This window comes from Physella acuta, unplaced genomic scaffold (assembly GCF_028476545.2).
Source record: "Physella acuta isolate Inbredline_101_S28 unplaced genomic scaffold, ASM2847654v3 ptg000607l, whole genome shotgun sequence".
In the NCBI taxonomy this organism is placed as follows: domain Eukaryota; kingdom Metazoa; phylum Mollusca; class Gastropoda; family Physidae; genus Physella; species Physella acuta.
Genome location: NW_026732126.1, coordinates 993683 through 1016500, shown reverse-complemented (window position 1 = coordinate 1016500; position 22818 = coordinate 993683). Strand labels below are relative to the sequence as shown.

The window sequence follows — 22818 nt, the reverse complement described above, 5'->3', positions numbered from 1 at the left end:
ATAGATCTAGAATCTAGTACGTACTATACTACTAAAGATAGATATGCTGATAATAGGCCTACTCTAGCTAAACTCTAGTCTAGACTCTGTCTGTAGAAATTCTAGATCTAGAACCTATGACAGGACCTATGTTATTGTTAAGTATGTTCATCTCAGTGTCCGTCAGTGAATATTTTAAAACGAAATTTCAAGGAATTCTCTTATCTCTATAGTTAGAGGTTATTTATAAAATATACAGCAATGATGTTCTGCACTTTTTATTTTTACTAAATTAATTTTTTACAGAAGGAATCAAAAGCAAACAAACAAGATTTTTAAGGCTGAAGCATTATTAAAGCTCTACAACTACAATGCTTTGTCGACTCATTTCATACATTCCTACTATCACTGCTATATCCACATTCATTGTGAACGTGATGCGTTGTTGTTAGTCAACACATTTAACATCTTAATTGAATATGGGAGCAGGAATAACATACTTGGATCAGGTACCTGCGTGTAAGTATTCTCCATATCTTGTAAACCTGATTGTTATATCTTTTCCATTTGCCAATTGTTTTAAAATAAACAGAATATTTGTATTGAATGTTTCTGTTTAATCATCACAAAAATACAAGCTTTTTGATGAGAGTAGGTTATTAAAAATAAAAGCTGTTTTGTTTCTATCTTGGGTATGGTTGCACTTAAGTGGTGCCTGAGAGGTTTCCTCAGTGTGAAAACAGCAGCTCACACAATTTAAAAGATCAAATAATATTAAACCTTTGAGCCCTGGCCCTCCCTGACCTAATTTCTCCTATTTCCTGAGCTCCCAGGCCCAAACCGATTTTCACTTATCTGCTTCTAACTTTGCCTATAACTTTTGAACCATTTGAGATAATCAAGCCAAATTTGGTATCCAGACTCAGGATCAAACAATGCAGCAAGATTCTGAAAATCTTTATTTTTTTTACAATATTTGAGCAGAACAATGTATATAAAACGAACACATAATTATTGTTTTGATAGAACATAGAAGAAACCAATTTACATTTAGTAATTGTTTTGTTATTATTGATACCTGGCCATACTAGTTCAACGCCAGAGGTCCACTTTTGTGTGATAACTTACAAAACAGTTATCACTGCCGGACCCGATGCAAAGAAAAACTTCGCATGTTTTTGCACCGGTAAAAATTTTTTTTCGTTTCGGCAAGTCTTTGTCCTTGACACCACAATCATCAGAACGTACTTTGAACAGTTTCATTGTCACTGTCAATTTCAATGTCACTGTGTTCAGTCTCAAATTCAACGTCACCATGATCACAATATAGACCAGGAATATTATCTTCTTCATCAGAATCAATAAGCAGTTGTATTGCCTGAGATGCAGTGATTCTACTTCTTTTGTTGATATTTCGGTCTTTTGCTTCATCTTTTGCACCAACTTTATGTGCTGATGTCGATGGCTGTGCCTCAGCTTTTCGTTTCGGCAGCATTGCTACGAATGTAAACACTTTCACTTTCACTTTTCCTAAAAATCAAGTTTTAAAATCATAATCCCGCACTCAAAAGATATATTGCGCAGTTTTAGTCAGTCTTCCACTAATTATATTTAATTAGACGATAAACCGGCCGCTAGGAATATGACGCTAGATTATCGGGCCGGAAAACCGGCTTTTCGGACATATATGCTAATGTTGAAGCCTGTTTACCGGCCTGGCGGGCTCAAAGGGTTAAAGTGTATTTATAGATGCACAAATCAATGAACTCTTAAACCTACTGTCATCTACTATCCTACACTACTCCTACTATCTAAATGTCAGACTATCATTTTCTAATACTACAACAATTTGCTCATCAACTATAACCTAACTAATTCACGCTCCTTGTCCAACTAATTTATTACATATTAAAAATTTGTATATCTGGTTTTGTGATTATACCAAGTTTATTGGTTTTTAGTGTAAGGTTTGGGTGTAGTCAGTAGTAAACAAGTAAAGTTCCTTATCCAGCCCTACTGGCTCATGTGTCAGGTGAAGTAGAGTTCACCCGTTTCTGTGACCATGGCGTATGAAGGGTTTGTGTGGTCAGCACTATGCCCAGCCATCGTTACCTTCCCTAATGTAAGTCAGGTACCCATCAGAGTTGGATGACCTCAAGGATGTGCTATGAATCTAGTCAGGGATCCAAACTCAAAACTTTTGGGTTAACATTGAGTGTAGTCAGACACTGTATAAACTATAGTAGCCCCATTTTATCTGAATAAATGCTTAGTATTGCAGCTTTCATTCTAATATGTGTGTATCAATGAACATTGTTTCTAGTATAGTTTTCTCTGGAATTGCAGATGCTGAACATCGGGAGATAAATTTCATCAATCATGACACCTAATTCACAAGAAGAACCATTAATTAAACAGCCAAATGGTACTGGGCCTGTTCCAGAAAAAAGAACATCAACTACGTGTATTGTCCAACTGGTCTAGATTATCATACGGTGTTGGTCATGTTCTCAATGATCTCACAGCATCAATGTGGTTCAGCTATTTGCTGTTATATTTACATGAGGTAGGATATTTTTATACAGAATGTTTTGTGTTGAAAATGTATCATCCTTGTTAAATTTCTGTGTAATCTTTAATAAAAATGTAGTAATATTATTATGGTAAAATTATGGGACATTGCTAATACAATTATTCTCTTTTATTTATTAGCTGTCAAAAAGAAACAAATATTAAATGCTTATTAGGTGTGCATATTTTACATTACTAAATCATTTCAAAAGTTCAGGTTAAGTATATTACAATGTTGCATTAATGAAAAAAAATTCTCCATTTCTCTTTTGAAGAATACCATTTTTAAAATTTTATTTAGGTAACAGTTTTCACAATGTACTTGCTGGCAACCTTATGCTCATTGGCCAAGTTAGTGATGCATTATTTACCCCATTTATTGGCTTTGAATCTGATAGAACAAATGGATTGTGGAAACTTGGGAAGAGGAAAACTTGGCATTTTGTTAGGTACATTTTTTTTTCATTTGATGAATATATCTGTAACCGCTCATATATTAATGCTTGTTTTCATTTTGGAATAAGTTTTTAAACATATTAGCTCCAATTACTTAAAATTAATAGCATTACAATTGCTATGTGTATGCAGCATCTGCATACACAATATTTTATATATTCAGGTTATTATACAAACTTCATGGTGTTTTTCCTCCTTGTTGTATTTATTACAGATATTAAAAATTTTAGTAGAGCATTGTAAAATTATTTAATTTTAAAAATTAGTTGTTTAAAGATTTATTTTGTCATTGGCATAAATTTCTTACACTTTTTTTTCTAACACCAGGTACTTTTTGTGTGATGGCCAGTTTTCCATTCCTTTTCTCCAAGTGTATCAAATGCTCACACACGCCCCAGATATAGCTCAGTTTGTTTACTTACGCTCCTTTTGTTGTTTATATTCCAATTTGGCTGGGCAGCGACCCAGATCAGTCACTTATCTTTTTTCATCTGATCTCACACCCTACAAAACACGAGCGTGTGGCTCTTCAGTCCATCAGGTAATAGGTTGTTTTTACTCACAAATAATACAATAGTTTTATAGTGACCCTGTCTTTTTTTTATATACCTCCAAATTATCTATGAGATTATTTGACTGGCTTTAAGTTAATTTAAATAAAAAGCTAATTATTTATCGTTTGTCAGAATTATGAGCAGTTAGTAATTAAAAATCATCCAATACTTTTTCTAAGTATTCACTTCAGCTGTCAATACTTTTTTAATCTTTAATTTATTAAAATTAGTGAATAAAAAGAAAGATTAAATCATTCTATCTTTGATTTATTTTTATCCTCAGAAATTTATTCACAGTGGCCGCAACTTCTCAGTGTATGGCATATTTTTTCTTTTGTTTTACTTTGACAAGTCTCATAATGTTTCCGATGACCTAAATGAGGCGGATGCCCCAAAGTTTCAGGTGACTACTAGGTTTCATCATTTTTTTCATTAAACTTAAAACACTGAATAATCCTACTTGCTTTTTAAACTGTATATTCTTGCTGATTTAAAAAAAAATGTCTTTATATTTGTTCTACTCACTGTATTTTGTTAGATGACTTTAAGCCCTGTATTTTTAGGTCTGTGTATTATTTATTCTATTGCTCATTTTTAGACTACAATTGAACTCCTCTTATTGTCTTCATTCCTTTACAGCAACTTGCTCTAATAAGCATTAGGCATAGGTACTGTTTTCAATTTCCTGTTTCACTTGGGCACTAAGGAAAATAGAGAAAGGGCACCAGTTTCTCATAATACTGAACAGAATTCAGGGGAATCCTCAATTGAACAGTCAACAATTATTCATGCCAGGGATGTCTTGGAAAGACTGGCTTAAAAAAAACAGTTTTATCAGGTATTTTCTACTGATTTGACACATTTCACTTAAGTATTTCATTTTATAAACATCTATTTAAAATGTTTAAAACTGTTGTCATATTATTAAACTTCGATGTGATAAAATTTTACCTTGCTTTAAAGTCTTTAAGTTTCTAATACACCCAAAATATTTTTGATTACCTTTTTACACATTTCAGGTGGCACTGTTGTACATGGCAACCAGGTTGTTTATCAAGTAAGCCAGGTATACTTCCCCATGTAATCTCACAGAAACTATTGAACTGGAAAAGGTAAATATTGATTAGTCAGGCATTTGTTTTCATATCCTGCCAGCATTAATTTTCTTTGAATATCCTCTCATTCTTTTCTCTACACATGTATTGCATTAGGCTGTGTCTGATACAAAAATGGGTTATTGAACAATTATTTCACATTGTAACATATAAAAACATTTGGACTGCTCATGGTAAAAAAAAAGTTGTCACCCTTTTGGATCCTGTTCGATTGAGCAATTAAACAGAGTTTCAGTCACCTTTACTTTCCTAACTTGATTCGCCCATCAGAGCTGGATAAACTCATAGATTACAGGGACCAAATTCAAAACATTTGGGTAGCTGTCATGCAGCCCAATACCATATTAGCACCTTAAGCTAAATCTCATTCTTTTTAGAGCTCTAGTATAGAAATCATTTTCCCTTTCTCTAGCATGTTATTCCCTGCTTTTCCATAACTGTCAACAACATTTAACATCCCATAATGATAAGGAATAAATTATCACCATCAGCTTTCAGATCTCTTCACGTAATTAATAAATGGGGGTTTTTGTATATTCATACTCCTACACTTTAGGTGTCTTTTATATCAGTAGTGTGTGCTGCTAGAAAACACTTATTTTTCAGTATGATTGAATATGATTGGAGATGATTACCAATTACATGTATAATTGCATTACTGTAAAGTACAATCTGTTAATTAAATCTCTACAAATGATATTGCTGTGTCAACTTTTTTAGTTGTGAGAAACCTATATGAATACGGTGGCACCAGTTATATATAAGCTTATATTTTAATACGTATACGTATATGTATATATTATATATATATATAATATATATATATATATATATATATATATATTATATATATATATATATATATATATATATATATATATATATATAGATAGATATATATAATATATAGATAATATATATATATATATATATATATATATATATATATATATATATATACATGATGTATATATATTTATGTATATATGTGTGTACCTTAAATTTCATGGACCCTGGGTGTAACTCAATATATCTCACCTACCCCACACCCAATTTTTCCCACACTATTAGTATGCATAATTAACAAGCCTCTCCCCACATCATTTATTGTGTCACTTATGGCCCAGATATAGTGAACATCTATTAACATATTTTTGGTGATTAAAATAAATCATTATGTTTTTGTGAAACGAATATAGGTAGATATAACATTTACTGATAGATAACACTGATTGCTAGTCAGCTGGTAGTCTGAAATGTGGGATAGTCAGAGATTAACACACTTGGATTTAGTGATTGAATTAAATGATTTCATATTGTGAAACAAAGCTAGGTTTTTGTTTTTTAAAACAGTGATGGAAAGATTACACTGACTACAGGTCAGCTGACCATCTGATTTGTGGGTTAGCTAGTGATAACCTTGAATGTAGAGAGAACAGTCCTTGGTGTTAGCTAGAGAGGTCTTCACATTTTTATAGGCCTGCTCTATACCAACAGCTTGTCTGGCCAGTCTAATTCCTCTGTGTTGATTAAACTACTTTGTTATACACCTTAATACTTTTGTGCTATCTATACGTTTTGCACCTAGGCAGCTTGACCACAATATATCTTTATATGCCATGGTCACAAAAACAGGTTAATTCTTCTTCACCTCATGGACAGTTAGTTTGAAAGGGTACTTTACTCAAATTAGGTTTGAAATGGTACTTTACTCAAATTAGGTTTGAAAGGGTACTTTACTCAAGTTAGGTTTGAAAGGGTACTTTACTCAAGTTAGGTTTGAAAGGGTACTTTACTCAAGTTAGGTTTGAAAGGGTACTTTACTCAAATTAGGTTTGAAAGGGTACTTTACTCAAGTTAGGTTTGAAAGGGTACTTTACTCATGTTCTATGTGTGCACCTTGTAGTACTTGCAGTAGCAAGATGTACAATTTTAAAATGAAACTAGAGTTACCAGTAGGAAGATAGTGTTCAGCCCTGTTAAAAGAAATACTCTATCAGTATTGTGTCCTTGGTGAAGTAGGAATTTAAACCAGGAGGATGTGACTAATCAAAGTGTAATCAGCTGATACTGATTGTCCCCATGTGATTTGCAGAGTTATCTTTCTCTTTGTTGAAATAATAGGTCAAGTGCCTGTTTGTAAGGTGACTAACAATAATAATTAGACTGCGTACAAATTAATTCAGTCAATGAATGAGATTGATTACACCAAGACCTGATAGCTGCAAGCACATGTCAGTCTAGGCTGGTCACATGTGCACAATGCAAGCTAATGAGGTCATCAGTCACATGTTTGACCTATATCTTCACTGTTCTATTAATAGACACAATGTTGGTTTTAAAAAACTGTAATATCAAGTGGAGTCCCTCTTAAGAAAAATCAGATCTAATGACATTTATTATCTCAGTTCCTCCTGTCAAGTTTCTTTAAGAATGTTCTAGTGCTGTTTGCTCAACGCTTATCTCAAGAGAGAAAAACATGTTACAAAATTATAGGAATTCTACTCTAACTTCCTTCTCAACCCCCCCCCTCCCTCCCCTCTTCCCCCGTTTTATAACTCAAAACTAATAAGGGATTAAAACTCTTCTATTTATATCATATTACTTTATATGGTATTCTATAAAATTATAAGAATACTTTGTATGTATTTTGTCTAGAACTCCATAGCCCTGTTACCACTGGTGACTTATCTCAGCAGTTTCATTATGTCAATGGCGTCTTCTTACATCAACAGATACTGTGGACGCAATGTAAGATGATTTCTTACTACACTTGTATTTTTTCCTTTCAACTTTATATTAGGAGTTATGTTATACATCTCATCTGCGTTGTTTTCATTTAATTCAAAAGCATGTGTATCCCATAATTTGTTTCAGAATAGCTATATCATTGGCCTGTTGATCGGGCTTGGCGCTTGTGTGTGGTTGTATTTCCTAGAAAAGAAAAGTAATCTAATATTTGGATGTGCATTTCTTTTGGGCTCATCTGGATCACTTGTGCTCATTACCTCATTGTCCATGACCTCTGACCTTATAGCTTCTAATACTGTAAGTTAATGTATGGTAGACCTGTCTCTAATTACTAATACTAAAAGCTTTTAATATTACTTGTACAGTAAGCTACTAAATTAATTTATGTGTTATGATTATAATTTTGAGCTTATTTTAAGTGTTTTAAATTAATTTTAACCAGGAAAGTGGCGCCTTTGTGTTCGGTGCGATGAGTTTTACAGATAAGTTAACCAATGGTGTTGCTGTTGTGCTGATACAGGTCTTTCATCCTTGCGTGTAAGGTTTTATTTTAAGTTTTGTTTTGTTGTTGTATAAATATTTCTTAAATAATACTTCCTTGTGGCTACTGCTAAAATATGATAAGAGCTTGTTATCAAAACACAATAAAGGCAGATTTCTTTTAAAAAAATAGGAAAAGAAACCTTTGGGATGAGTAATCTGAAATCCAGTTAATAAAATAAATATTATGCTAGCTAGCTGTCAGCAGGACATTTCTATAGAAGGCAAATAGCTTGGCAAAGTATATTGCAATAATAGGCTTAAATATCAACACTGCAGAAACTTGTCAAGGACCCACTCAGCTATTGGGAAAACAAAGAAAGGGGAGGAGCACATCTGTTTAGGAGGTGGTCTCACAGAGGTTAAAAATAGAATAGGGAAAGCTAACCAATCCTTTGATAATCTAAGGAATATATGGAAATCAGGAAGGATAAGCCTAAATACCCAACTAGGCATAGTAAAACAAGTAATTGCTTAATTGGAAAACAGCAATTGAAATTAAATTAGAAGCCGTTCACAGCAAGTTTAGAACAATATTAAGAATCATCTGGCAAACGCCATCTAAAATAAGAACACTCATTCAGATGATGGAGATGGCTGGGTTATGTGCTAAGAATGAGTGTAGACATTGGCTAGGACTGCTCTCAGATGGACACCACTGGGCAAGAGAAAGTAGAGGCAACCAAAAGAAACAGAATATAAATGGAGAAAGAATTAAAAGGAAGAGGACTCACATTCCAACAGGCAGAGGTTTTAGCTAGAAATGACTCTTACTTTTTAGAGATGATAATGTTGATTCTAAAATCTGTAGGCAAAATATCTAATCTTTTACTGCCCATAAGATTTTTCATATGTGATACCGTCCTGTCCAGCAAAAAACACCTGTTTTGTGTACACCATTTCTTGTTAACTATCAAGTTGTTGCTCTAAAAAAAATGTAATTAAAAGTAATGTACAATCAACTGTATGCATTTAATTATTTCCTCTGTGAATTACATGTATTAATTTTTAAATATACATAGATTTTTTTATTATTTAATCAGTCTAGGTACTAAAGAAACAAGATTGGTTTTTATATCCTGTTTTGGTTGAACTATGAAATGTTTGTCTATTTCTAGGGAATGTTGCCCAGCTTGTAAAGAGTACTACAGATATATTCAAGCTTTCGTCCCTGGAGGGTCCTTAGTTGTTGCTGCCATTGCTTTGGCCATGCTGTATACACAGACTATTGGTGATAGAGCTAAAAACAGAACAGGTAATTTTTTAAATTTTAAACATGCTGCCAGACAACTTTTACTGAATTTTTAAAAAATTTTCTTGGTCTTAGATTTATCTTAGTACAGGCCTGTAGTGGTAAGGTAAAGGGCAGATCTCCAACATCTTGTCCAGCTGTAAACAGTATGGCAATAATAAAAGCAGATTAGCTGTCATCATCTGTTCCCATTCATGCTCAAGACACATGAAGCAGATGAAGTAGAGTTTATCTGTTTCAATGACCTTGGCATATAAGGGATAGTGTGGTCAGCACTATGCTCAGCTTTACTTCCCTAATGTGAGTCAGGTACCAATCAGAGCTGGATTGGTTCAGGGACTTGCTACTGACTTCAGCCAGATTAGTGATTAGCTTCACTTTAGAAAACTTCACATTATTTCAAACATGCTTACATTGATTCATTTTAAATTCAAAACTAAGTATCTAAATAAAATTAATTTTGTTTCTAACTTATTTGCTGTAAGAAGTTTTATAAAATGTTTTTGTTTTTTAAAAAAAACTAAACCACTTTTTTAATTACTTTAGTCCTTAAAGTTCTAGAGAATCCTGTGAGATCTGAGGAAGGTTCCAGTTACCCAGAGAGCCATCGGTGTTCATGTGGGCTACTCTATACCCCCCCTAGTACCTGCTCCGCGTGTGGCGTCCCACCCAACTTCACCCCCTGCACCACAGCTGACGTACACAGCAGCTATGACACTGACGAGGAGAGCTACTACACCAACGAAAAACAGCCATTGTTGAGAGGGAGAGAGAACATCAACACACCCACGCAAGATTTGAGATATTACACAGAAAACCACACCAGTCCAAAAAACACAGTGTAATCAACACACCCACGCAAGATTTGAGATATTACACGGAAAACCACACCAGTCCAAAAAACACAGTGTAATCAACACACTCAAGCAAGATTTGAGATATTACACGGAAAACCAGCCCATTCCAAAAAAACACATTGTAATACACAAGAAATATTGATACCATTACTAATAAATCATAAATCTGCATTTAACAAATATGTCTCATCAATATGGTTTGATTCTCATTCTATTGTTCTGACTGGAAATTTTTATATCGGTCAGTTATAAAGTGGAATCAAAACTTACACCATATGTTTTTGTAACTATAATTTGAGCTTGTGCTTGCTGGGCATAGGGTTGAGCACAAAATCAATTCAGCTTTTTTTCCCCATTGTTGTGATTATAATATACTAGTCTTTCAGTCAACATTTTTAAAAAATTTGTCTCTTATTAAGACAGCTGTATGCCAGTTTCATGCTAATTTTGTTGTACAATGTATATAAACTGCTTACTTAGCATTTTAAATCCATGTTGTAAAATACACAGGCAGCTTAGAAAAGATTTTTCCATAACATATGTATCATGTATATAGCAATCACAAAATGATAAATCATTTCAAGTTATTTACTGGGCTACCCAAATGTTTAAATTACCAATGGTTCTACAGGAGCAAAAAAAAATAATTACAAAAGATTTATCAACTAGCCTATTTCATACTGATATTAAAATGTTAAGAATATAGCTTCTCATAATTAATTATTTATTCAGGTAAGATTTTTCTCATCATTTTAGCTGAAGAATCCCATTCAATTGATTAATTGAATTTATATTTTGTCATTTAATAAATTCATACATTTTAATTATATTTATAAATATATATATATTTTTGTAACAACATGTATTCTTTGTTGTTATTGTGGGTTAGCTTTCATACAGGAACCCGAGCAACAGTGGCAACTTGAAATGACAACTTTATTTACACTATGTACAGATAAATCCGTGGTACATCCATATTTGAAGATCAACTGATATAGGTACAAATAATAATCACGACTCCAAGTCATGGAGACATCTTACATTCACTGCCATCGTTCCAGTCCCAAGTCCTAGCACACAACACCCGTTCACCTTTCGCTCTCTCTTTTATTCACCACTTTCTCTCCCCTTACGTCAATGAGCGATCTCACCCAAAACACGGAAAAACACATGACGATCGCTCAGACAGTCCTTCCGCTAGCCAGGTACTCTTCATTCATGCAAAACACAATATAATAAAGATACATAATAATACAGTCTGTGACACGTCCCCCCTTCGAATAAAATTTTGTGTAACAAAATTTATAAATACAATATTAGTAGGGCAGGATCATGTGCCAGACAACAAAATTTATAAATACAGTATTGGTAGGGCAGGATCATGTGCCAGACAACAAAAAATTGTGTACAACTCAAAGTAGAGTAAAATATATTCATTTTAGACTAAGCACTTGTAGTCATAAATTTATAGTGCATACAAATACAACAGTATGTAGTGACTATATCAGTGATAATTAAAATATGTCAGTGTTTTGAACAAAAACTTTAAATGTACAAGCATTATATTTAATATTTAATGCATCAATATACATTCACATAGGAGGAAAAAATATTTCAATTACCCAATAACTGTAGTATAAACAAGACAAATGAGTTTAATAAATTACCAAACGAGTCTGGTACATGACCTTATTACCAAACATAATACATAGTTGAAATTATCAAAGACTTAATTCAACTCATAATTTAAATAACTATATCCTATGTGGTAACAAAAAACTTCCTTATCATCAAGGCATGTTATTACCACGCATGAGTAATATACTTTGTTGTCTCCCCTAGTTGACCCATTTCAGTCACATCTAGGTCACAACACAACAACATTCTTGCCTTCCACAGGTATCGACTGATACAATTCATCATTGAGACTTCCGTCTTATTGTTATGCGGAATAAATAGTCTCTAACTTTTACTTGATTTACTTTATTCACTGTTAATTAATAGTATAGAATAGGTTTAACATAATACAGTTTACATTCTTTAGATATAGTACACAATTTATGTTTACTCAAACACATTATTTGATATTTATATATTACAGTTACAGACTGTATAATATTAATAAACTGTCAATTGATAATTTATCTTAGCATCCTCTATAGCATGAGTAATCGTTCTCGTGCAGTTGACGATGACCTGTATGCCATCTCTCCCTCAAATTGTAGCTTTTAGCTGTGCTACCATAATTATTTCCTAGATTTCGTGTAACTTGTGTTACTTTTGTTTTAATATTCTCCTCTGGTTTCTGAACAACGTCAGTTGTTTTCTTACTTTGTGTACCTTCGTTTGGTTCATCAATCAACTTAATATAAATATTATGGCATTGCTTTGGCCTCTCATAATACATCTTGCTTCGGTATCTTTCATTAGAACTTGATACATTATTTCTTAAATGACTGTATTTCCCACATGACTTTCTTTGTACATAATAATTGTTTCTTCTCTGATTTGCCAACCTATGCCAACATTGATTTTGGTAATGACCTGTTTTTCCGCAGTAAAAACATCTAGATTTTGGCTTCTTATAAACTTGGTGACTGTATTCATAGTTTGCTAAATTTCTTTTTCTTTCATTCTGTGCATTAATGACATTAATGACATTCTTATTAACATGGTGACTGTATTCAAAGTTTGCTACATTTCTTTTACTTTCATTCTGTGCATTTTTATTAACATTGTAGTTTGTAGATATTTTTTCATCTTTCTTAACTTCCTTGTGCTTCTTTATTGATTCTAGTTCCCACATAAATTTCTGTGTTAATTTCTCCATTTCTTTGTTAAATTTATTCTTGAGTTCTAGTATATCTTTTTTATAGTTTGACTCCAATTTTCGAAGTAAATCTTCAATAGGTACGTTCTCTTCATTGTGGCTTATTAAGTTCACTGATTCATTAATCATCATTAGTTTATCATGATTCCTGCCATTCTCCGATGGACTTATTAAATCATCACTGCCATTCACTGATGGGCTTATTAAATCATTTTGACTGCCATTCTCTGATGGACTTGTGATACAACTTTCAATAATATTCTCGTGTACCTGCGTATCATTTAATAAAGAGTCAATCTTAAGACATTCTAATGTATCTGTCACCTTTAAATCATTATTAAATTCACCCTCTGTTTTATCCTTGGGTTTCAATTCTTCCTGGACTATGTTACTCTGTTCTTCATTCCAAAGGTTGCCAATATTTACTTCTTCAAGTTCTGCTTTAAATTCTATCTGTTCACTTTCTAATTTTGGTACATTTGTGTCTATTATAGCTTTCATTTCTAATAGTTCTTGTTCATATGCTAGTTCATGTAGGCCTACTTGTTTTTCCATAGTTTCAGCCCTATTATCTGCTCTCTGTTTTCTGTTTCTTTTTTTTTTCTTTCCTTTTGGTTGTACAGTCTCCTCTGCTTTATCTACTTCTGAAATGTCTTCTTCTTTATGCATGTCTGTAATAGCTCTTGATCTATTACACACTATTTCTATCACATCATCTAGTTCTCTCAATACATTTCCATGAGCTCGTCGGGGTTGGTCTGTTTCTTCGTCCCATGCTTCTTTTGCTTCTTCTATGTCTCTTTCAAGTCGATTGGTTGCCCAGGCTATCTGCTTATTCATCTTCTTAATGCCTTGCGCCCTCGCTAGTGCTAGATATTCTTCAAAACATGACATTTTGATATATTTTCTATGACATAAAATATAAATTCATTAGTTGACAATAGATAAATGTTAATTAATTTACAATACCCTTTCTTGTATTCTGGCTTTGTTCAGTTGATTAGAGACATCTAGTAATCCAAGAAAAGTTCATAGTACATATATAGTACAAAAATAGTTCACTTTGTTGATTCCAAAAAGTTGAAAAAATTCAAAATAGTTCTAGTAGCCTGTTACAGAGTAGAAATTTGTCCAGTTTTAGATAAGACAGCTTCAGGAACAGTTTAGGAACAGTTACAAAAAATAACTTGATCTGCTAAATCCAAACAGCAGAAAAACTTGAACAGCTAATCCATATAGAAAAAACTTGAACAGCTAAATCCAAATAGGAAAAAAAACACACACAGACGATATTTACTCGACATTGGTGAGACAATATCGAAATAAGGTGATAAAAATTATCACGTTGATGACTTGACTTGAACAAAACGTCTGACTTGACTACAGCAACCCTTCTGACTTGAGTGTAGATAGATGACTTTCAAGAACTTGACGTACTTGGTAAACAGTGGAAGACCACAGACTGCAATATCTCCATTTCTGACATATGTAGCACCAATTCTTCAACCACTTGTGACATCATAAGTAACAGTAATACAATGTAGCAACATCACTTTATTGCCTCCACTTCTGACACCATATGTAACAACATGAATTCTTTGTTGTTGTGGGTTAGCTTTCATACAGGAACACGAGCAACAGTGGCAACTTCCAATGACAACTTTATTTACACTATGTACAGATAAATCCGTGGTACATCCATATTTGAAGATCAACTGATATAGGTACAAATAATAATCACGACTCCAAGTCATGGAGACATCTTACATTCACTGCCATCGTTCCAGTCCCAAGTCCTAGCACACAACACCCGTTCACCTTTCGCTCTCTCTTTTATTCACCACTTTCTCTCCCCTTACGTCAATGAGCGATCTCACCCAAAACACGGAAAAACACATGACGATCGCTCAGACAGTCCTTCCGCTAGCCAGGTACTCTTCATTCATGCAAAACACAATATAATAAAGATACATAATAATACAGTCTGTGACAATTTTAAATTTACTTTATGAATATGGAACATTATAAAAATATTAAAATCTATTAATTTTACCGAAACAAATGTTTGTATTTTTATTATTGAGGCGGTAATGTCTTAGACCTGGTCTAGTTTAGCAATTGGTCTAAGGGCTTTATTGTCTGAAGCTGATACTGTCGAGAGCATCATTGTTTGGGAGAATGAAGGAAGGGGTTAGTTTGAGCTGACAAGCATATCACAGGATGGATTGATTTTCATAAAAGATAAATTTGTTTCTGTGAATATTTGTTGTGTGTATAATTTAATGTCTAAACAATTTGTGGTTGTAGAGGAATGTGGATGTTGTCTCTAAACATAGTTATGAGTAGACCACTCTTATTTAGCATTCATCATCAAATGTTAATATTGATATAACTTGCCAACACACACAAATCTTGTCTCTACTTCAGTTTACAATAATTTAATATAGAAATTTCACGAAAATAAATTTTTAATTGAATCTCATTCCCTTTAATTTAGACTAAAATCCTAATCATGTATGCAGATATAAACTATATTTCACACACACGTAAATAGCTTAGGTATGCTTGTGTATGTAAGCACCATTTCAGTCCCCTCAACTCAAGTTCCAAAAGGCTCCTTTCTCTTACCAATTCTTCCTAAGGTTTCCCAATTAAAACAAAAACATTCCCCCCTCCCTCAGGGTGCAAAAAACAAACCAAAAAAACAACAACCTGCAATTTAGTTTTTTCTCCTTTAATAAAACAAACTTGAAATTAGTTTTCAATATAGTGCTCAGGGCCTGATTAAAAAATATTTTAACAAGATAAAAAAACGAAAGCTAATATATTAAAATTAAAAGTAATTATTTCAAAATATAAAAGGAACAAAAACAACTTTAAAATTGAGGAGCACACAGATCAACATATAAAAAAAACACAGATGAACATATAAAAAAAACAACATTAAAATGGTTATTTACCTAGATCTATCCCTAATAATAAATTCATTTCTTTAATGAGCCCAATAACTGTATGTAATTAATACATTATAATGACATTTTAGAGTTCATCTCTTTCTGTGAGTTCACCTGTTACTGTGCCCTCAGCATACGAAGGGATAGTGTAGTTAGCACTATGCCCAGCCGCCTTTACTTTCCTACAGTAACTAAGGTACCCATGAGAGATGGGTGGACTTAGTTATTCTACTGAATTAAACCCCGGATTTGAACTCGACTTTTGGGTTAGCAGTCTAGCGCTCTACCTCTAGACCACCAGGGTCACAGAAACAGGTGAATTATGGTTCACTTGCGCCATGGACTGCAAGATTTCGAAAAAGGGAACCTTATTCTACTTAATGAAATTTTAATTTGCATCTTCTTAAAATTTGGCCAGTGACTTCTGCAACAGCATTTGGTTTAAAAATGGGTAGAAACTTTTTACAATAACAAAGACATCCAATAAATGCTAACTGAGGATAACACATACTGTTGTTGATGCTTCTGCTGTGTTACTGATTTCATTCAATTTTTGAAAAAAAATTAGTCTAGGTTATCTCTTCTGTCCACTAGATATACAGCTCACAAACATGGAAAAGTAATAAAAATTCAAAACATTGAAGAGACCAAATTAGACATCAACTATAATTTATAGTCAAATAATTACTGTATTATATTTTTCCAAGTTTATTCAGAATTTTTTTTTAAAACTTCAGTTTTACTGTCTCAGTGGAAAGAATGAATCTTCAAAAAGCTGAAATAGTTATCCAAATGTAGCTAAATTTGACTAATTTCATGTTTTTTTAGGTTCCTACACAACCTCATTTAACCAAATAAAAATTTATATTTAAAAAAATCCTATTATAAAACAGTTAACAAAACTGAAAAAAAACAACTAATTACATATCATTTGTAAATGCTTACACTTCCTCTAGATAAAAGTTTTTAATGCAACATTTTACATTAGATATACAATGAGGAATATATATACAATGTAGTATACGGTGTTTATGACATGACAATGGCTGAGGCTTGTTTGTTTTTTTCATTTCAGATAATGTTTGGGGAGGGGAGTGCAGAGATTAAATATTTTTGAAGGAGAGGATTTCTAAAAATTAAAAAAATAATTAAAACATTGTACAGCACAAAATCAGCCACAGTATAGGTCAGTTAAATAATGACCTTGTCAAATGATGATCACAAAATATTTTAAGACAATTTTCTATGTGGGTGATCAGAAAAAACATTGAGAAAGTAACTTTTAAAGTTCCTCTCTAGCATGAGATTTCTGCTGGTGTTCACTCATGCTACCTTTTTCTATGAAACATTGACCACAACTCTTACACCTGTAGGGCTTTTCTTCTGAATGGAATAGCTGGTGACTTTAAAGTGTGCCCTTCACTTTAAAATGTTTACCACGTTTTTCACACTAATAAGGCTTTTCTACTAAATGAATTATCTTGTGATTATTCAAACCATCATTCAGTCACATTGATAAGGCTTTTTTCCAATATGAATTCTATAATGTGACTTATAAAAAAAAATACTTCATACATCACACTTAAGGACTTTTCTCCATTATGAATTCTCAGGTGTCTCTTTAAATCACTTTTCTGTGTAAAACATCTGAAGCACTTGTAAGCCCTCTCTCCTGCATGAAACATATTGTGTATCCTACAATATACCTTCTGTTTGAAGCAGTGACTACACTGGTCACAGATGAAGGCTTTTCCCATGTGATTTTTTTTGGTGCTATAAAAGATAGAAGCTTTACCACACCTAACACATTTGTCCTGTGTGAGTACCTTTAAACAATGCTGATGAGTATAACATTTATTAAATTTGTCACACTTGTGAGGCTATTCTTGCATGCGCATTATCTGATTTTTCTTTAAATAGCATAAATGTGTAAAACATTACTTTTGTCACACATGTAAGGCTTTCTTTCCATATGGATTATCTGTGTTGATTCAGGTTGGATAACTGGGAAGAATGGTATCCTGATCTCTATTGTCATGGAAGTTTCCTCCATGTTTGTACTTCATAAAACTCTCCAAAAAGGAAAGTTGGGTGAATGCAACTGTACCACATTGGCAGGAACTACATCTGGAAAACAGTTTTTACATCAATTCATTACATGTAAATAAGGTTATAGTTTTGAATTATCATATAAAAAATAAGACAACTGGTGAACTAAAGAATTATCACAGGCAGCGTTGACCTCTGATAGGCCTATAAATGGGAAACATTTTATACTCTACACATTTCAACTTTGATGACCAAGGTGATATATTGTGTATGTGACAGACGTGGTGAATGTATTGAATGACCAACAATAAGTATTTATCTAGTGATAGAAAACAATTAAATGTGAAGGAAGTATAGTAACAAAGAAATATAGGTGACATTTTATTTTTCTTTCAATTAAAAACAAACCCTGTGGTGTAGCCTCTACAGCTGGGGTCAACTCTGAATCAAGATTTCCAGAAGCTGACAATGATTCTGGCATGGCCTCACTTCTCTTCTTCTCAACTTCTAATTTAGAATTTTTTGCAATCACTCCTGCAAAGATAAAAAAAAAGTATAAATAATAATACAGTCCATAGTGATGAAAATGGATGCTTAACAACATGCAACTTTTCAGGGAAGAAAAATTATGTGTTTGAAAAGTGGCAACAACAGGTGTATGAATTAACTATGAAAATCTTTAGAAATGTGCTTACGTGTCAATTATTACACATACCCAGATCATCCTATAGCTAAAATAGTTGATAAAGGCACATTTATAGGGTCAGTCAACTGTGATTAAAGTCGGTCACTTAATTTTACAATTATATGGGCAATTAGGCCTAATACTTATCACAAAGAGAATGGAAATAATATTTCAAATGCACAATTTTATGAGCAATCACAAAAATATTATTGTACCTTTTTCATCCCACTTTTCTTTGCTATGAACCCTTAGGTGATGCTCCTTCATGTCATCCACCTTGGTGAAAAGTTCACCACACTTATCACACATGAGGGTCTTTGCAGTGTGAGTTCTCTGATGTTTGGTAAAATTAAAATGACTAGAAAAACATTGATCACATTGGTCACACTTGTAAATCTTGCGTTGGGTATGACGTCTCTGGTGCCTCTTTAAAAAACAGATATTTGGGAAACTCCTGCTGCACACATCACACTTGTAAGACTTTTCTTCAGGATGAATTAACTCTTGGTGTCTGACCATATCACTTTTTCTAATGAAACTTTGGCTACATTTGTCACATTTGTGAGGTTCTTCTTCTAAATGAACTTTCAGATGATCATTCAAACTGTCTGGATGTGTAAAACTTTTACTACATTTGAAAGGCCCTTCTTGTACGTGAATTTTCCGATGATCATTTAAACTGTCTAATTGTATAAAACTTTGGCTACATTTGTCACACTTGTAAGGTCCTTCTTCTATGTGAATTTTCCGATGATCATTTAAACTGTCTAATTGTATAAAACTTTGGCTACATTTGTCACACTTGTAAGTTCCATCTTCTGAATGAATTTTTAGATGATCATTTAAACTGTCTAATTGTAGAAAACTTTGACTACATTTGTCACACTTGTGAGTCAATGCTTCAATATGGATTATATTGAGTTGATTTAAGTTGGACGACTGTAAAGATTGCTCGCTTGTGATATCAATGGAACCCTGATCTCTATTGCCACGGATTTTTTCTCCATGTTTGTATTTCATATGTCTATCCAAATAGGAAAGTTGAGTAAAAGCCACTGTACAGTGCGGGCAAGGAAAACAATCTGCAAAAAATAAATTTTAAAAAATGAATAACATCTAAACGTAATGTCAAAGGGTGGACGGATTTTAGGCTTCTCATGTTACAGAAGTAACTTGACTGGGTGTTTGGTGTTTTGTTTGTTTGGTGTATTGTTTGTTTGGTGTTTTGTTTGTTTGGTGTATTGTTTGTTTGGTGTTTTGTTTGTTTGGTGTTTTGCTTGTTTGGTGTGTTTGGTTTGTTTGAAGTTTAGTTTGTTTAGTGATTTGTCATCTTGTTTTGTTTTATTTGGTTGTTTTTTTCCATTTAAGGTGTTAAGCTACGTTAGACAAGTGTAGGTCCAGCTTTTGGATTGTATTTATTTTTGTATCTAAATGATTGGTTCCACCATTTTTGTAATAAACTTTATGTCTAGTTGATTATCTTTTGTTAAATAGACTTAGGTTAGGAGTGTTTTAGCCACGGTTGCACAGAGTCTGAATAGTTGATTAGCCTAGGGGGATATCGAGATATTAGGGTTTTAGACACACCCCCCCATCAGGGCTTACATGAAACGTCCTATGGCTAGAAAATATCATATGAAGAATAGGACAACTAAAAAGAACTAAAGAATTATCACAGACAGTGTTGACCACTGATAAAGACAGAAAATATGAGGGTAGCACAGCAACAATCAACTGAACAGTTAAAAACAACAATCTCTACCCTGTGGTGTAGTGGGTTTTGCTGAGGTCAAATCAGGGCCACCAGAAAATGGCGATGATTCTGACATGGTTTCACTTCTCTGTTCCTGAAGGTTAGAGTCAGAATTCTCTGCCATGAAACCTGCAAAGATTAAAAAAAAACTTTAAAATTCCATGAAATTACTGTGGTGTTGGAAATGGCTGCTACATACAGATCTTTCAGCAAAGAAATATTTTCCCTTTGAAATGTGACTCTGTAATGTGTATGAATAAACTAAATAGTGACAAACCTTTGCATTAGAAATGTACTCTATTGTCATTTGTTAAAATTTACCCAGACTATTCTATAGCTAGAACAATTGATCAAGACATAGACACATTTTTAATATATCTAATACTTTACAAATCTAAATTAAAGTATAATACCCTTTGATTCTTGTTTAATTATCTCAGGGAGTCTACGAGATAACTAAAATCTACTTACACAAACATATTTAAACCTAAAAGATAAATGGAAAATCTTCAAACGACTTAATAATTTTATACTGCTGGGACAATCAGCAATAATCACAGACTTTATAATAATTTTTTTTATTATTGTAAAAATAGACTTTTGTGGACAATGTGCACTGGGGGAAGGGGGGGGGGTTATGTTCAGGTCCATGTGAATGACCACATATTTGAAATACTTAACACATTAAAACAAATTTAAAAAACCTTAACCTGCATATAAAATGTATACATTAAACTGGCAGTGATTGTGTTTAAAATATAACACAGCTCAACAGGTAAATAAATTTAAATGGAGTTCATACATTAACTACCTCTCGCCTTTTAAACAATTGTCATTTCTCTCTCTCTCACCCCACTGAAGTCAAATCTCAGTCTTCCACCCCCACCTCCCCCTCCAAATATACAATTTAAAAAAAAAACAGCTTTTCCTTTCTAAAATATTACTGAGCTATCGCAGCATTGTGTAGACTAATAATTGGAGTGTGACATTTCGTTTATTGACAAGCCTTATACAATGAGTACGTCTCAGGTATGCGAGAAATAAAGTAACCATAAATAGCTTTAATAACCTCAAAGTGGATTAACAACTCTAAATAAGTTATGGCTGTTACTATTATAAGGCATACTCCAAATAAAGAAAACAATTGTGCTTTAATTTTTTTTTTTTCCATTCAGAAAATAAAAGTTTAATACTAGTCGGTATTCTATTTAGACCTAATAATAGTCATTTTTGAGAAAAATTCTGTTTTAAATTATTATTATCAACTTACAAGGTACAAAATTCATGTTATGGATTTAGTAAACTGTGAGTAAGTTAGGAGAGGGCTACTATGTTTTTGTGGATGTCCGCATTGGGGGAGGGGGGGGGGGGGAAAGGGGTAATTAAAAAGTTTTGTGGCCGTCATAAATTGATGAGCCCTCTATTTTCAAAATGCAACCTTTGATTAAAAAATCTAGGGTCAGTCAAATGACCTGACAATTAAATTCGTCTCAAAAAAAGATTCAGACATATTTCAAATACAAAAATTTTTCATGAGTAATCAAACATATTTACCTCTTTCATCAAATTTTTCTCCACTATGCATTATATCGTTGTGCTTCTTCAGGGAACTCTCTTTTGTGAAGGATCTGCCACATTTATGGCATAAGTGTGGGTTTTTAGTGTGGGTTCCCTGATGTCTATTAAAATGGTCAATCCTTGAAAAACTTTTTTCACAGAGGTCACACTTGTAAGTTAATTCTTTTATATGGCATTTCTGGTGTTTCTTTAAATAACAGATATACGGGAAACACTTTTTACACACAGGGCACTGATGAGACTTTTCTTTGAGATGATTTAAATGGTAGTGACTAAGCAGATTACGTTTCCGAAGGAAACATTTATTACATTTGTCACACGTGAAAGGCCCTGCTTCTGAATGAATTTTCAGATGATCATTTAAACTGTCTAATTGTAAAAAACTTTGACTACATTTGTCACACTTGTAAGGTCCTTCTTCTATGTGAATTTTTAGATGATCATTTAAACTGTCTAATTGTAGAAAACTTTGACTACATTTGTCACACTTGTGAGGCAATGCTTCAATATGGATTATATTGAGTTGATTTAAGTTGGACGACTGTAAAGAATGCTCGCTTGTGATACTAATGGAATGATCATCTCTAGTGGCAAGGATTTCTCCACCATGCTTGTATTTCAAGTGTCTTTTCAAATAGGAAAGTTGAGTAAAAGCCACTGTACAATATTGGCAGGCAAAGCAATCTGAAAAAAAAAAAACCCAGTTTATTTTAGAAAAAATGTATGACATTTAAACTCAAACAGGTCCTATAGCTTTAAAATATAATATAAAGCATTAGAGAACTACGATGAACCAAAAATTTATCACAGGCAGTGTCGACCACTGATATAATGGGAAACAACATTTTATACACATTTCAACTTTGATGACCAAGGTGGTATATTGTAGATGCT

General features: G+C 33.0%; 2 protein-coding genes and 1 pseudogene across 2 annotated transcripts in view; 1 reads left to right on the top strand and 2 right to left on the bottom strand.

Annotated features, from left to right (window-relative positions):
• The first annotated feature begins 2326 nt into the window (after positions 1-2326).
• LOC131947790 (major facilitator superfamily domain-containing protein 12-like) lies at positions 2327-10934 on the top strand (annotated as a pseudogene).
• Positions 10935-17238: 6304 nt separating this feature from the next.
• Positions 17239-19177, bottom strand: LOC131947789 (zinc finger protein 829-like). Its single transcript, XM_059309110.1, has 3 exons — positions 18809-19177; positions 18317-18442; positions 17239-17986 (listed from the first exon to the last, which is right to left on the bottom strand). The coding sequence occupies exons 1-3, from the start codon at positions 19110-19112 to the stop codon at positions 17922-17924; spliced, it is 495 nt and encodes a 164-aa protein (XP_059165093.1). The 5' UTR covers positions 19113-19177; the 3' UTR covers positions 17239-17921.
• A 1158-nt stretch (positions 19178-20335) lies between these two features.
• Positions 20336-22818, bottom strand: part of LOC131947800 (uncharacterized) — a 49081-nt gene continuing 46598 nt past the window's right edge. The window contains exons 31-33 of the mRNA XM_059309124.1: positions 22413-22608; positions 21901-21974; positions 20336-20475 (exon numbers count right to left, since the gene is read on the bottom strand). Of these exons, the coding sequence (XP_059165107.1) occupies positions 20336-20475; positions 21901-21974; positions 22413-22608 (410 nt within the window). The remainder of the gene's footprint in view (positions 20476-21900; positions 21975-22412; positions 22609-22818) is intronic.

Excerpts from the sequence above, each read along its gene's own strand:
- LOC131947789 (XM_059309110.1), bottom strand. The coding sequence starts at position 19,112 with ATGGTCAGACACCAAGAGTTAATTCATCCTGAAGAAAAGTCTTACAAG. Across the intron at positions 18,443-18,808 it reads AGAAAAGTGGGATGAAAAAG|GAGTGATTGCAAAAAATTCT; the intron begins GTACAATAATAT and ends TTATCTTTGCAG. Across the intron at positions 17,987-18,316 it reads TGTAGAGGCTACACCACAGG|ATGTAGTTCCTGCCAATGTG; the intron begins GTTTGTTTTTAA and ends ACTGTTTTCCAG.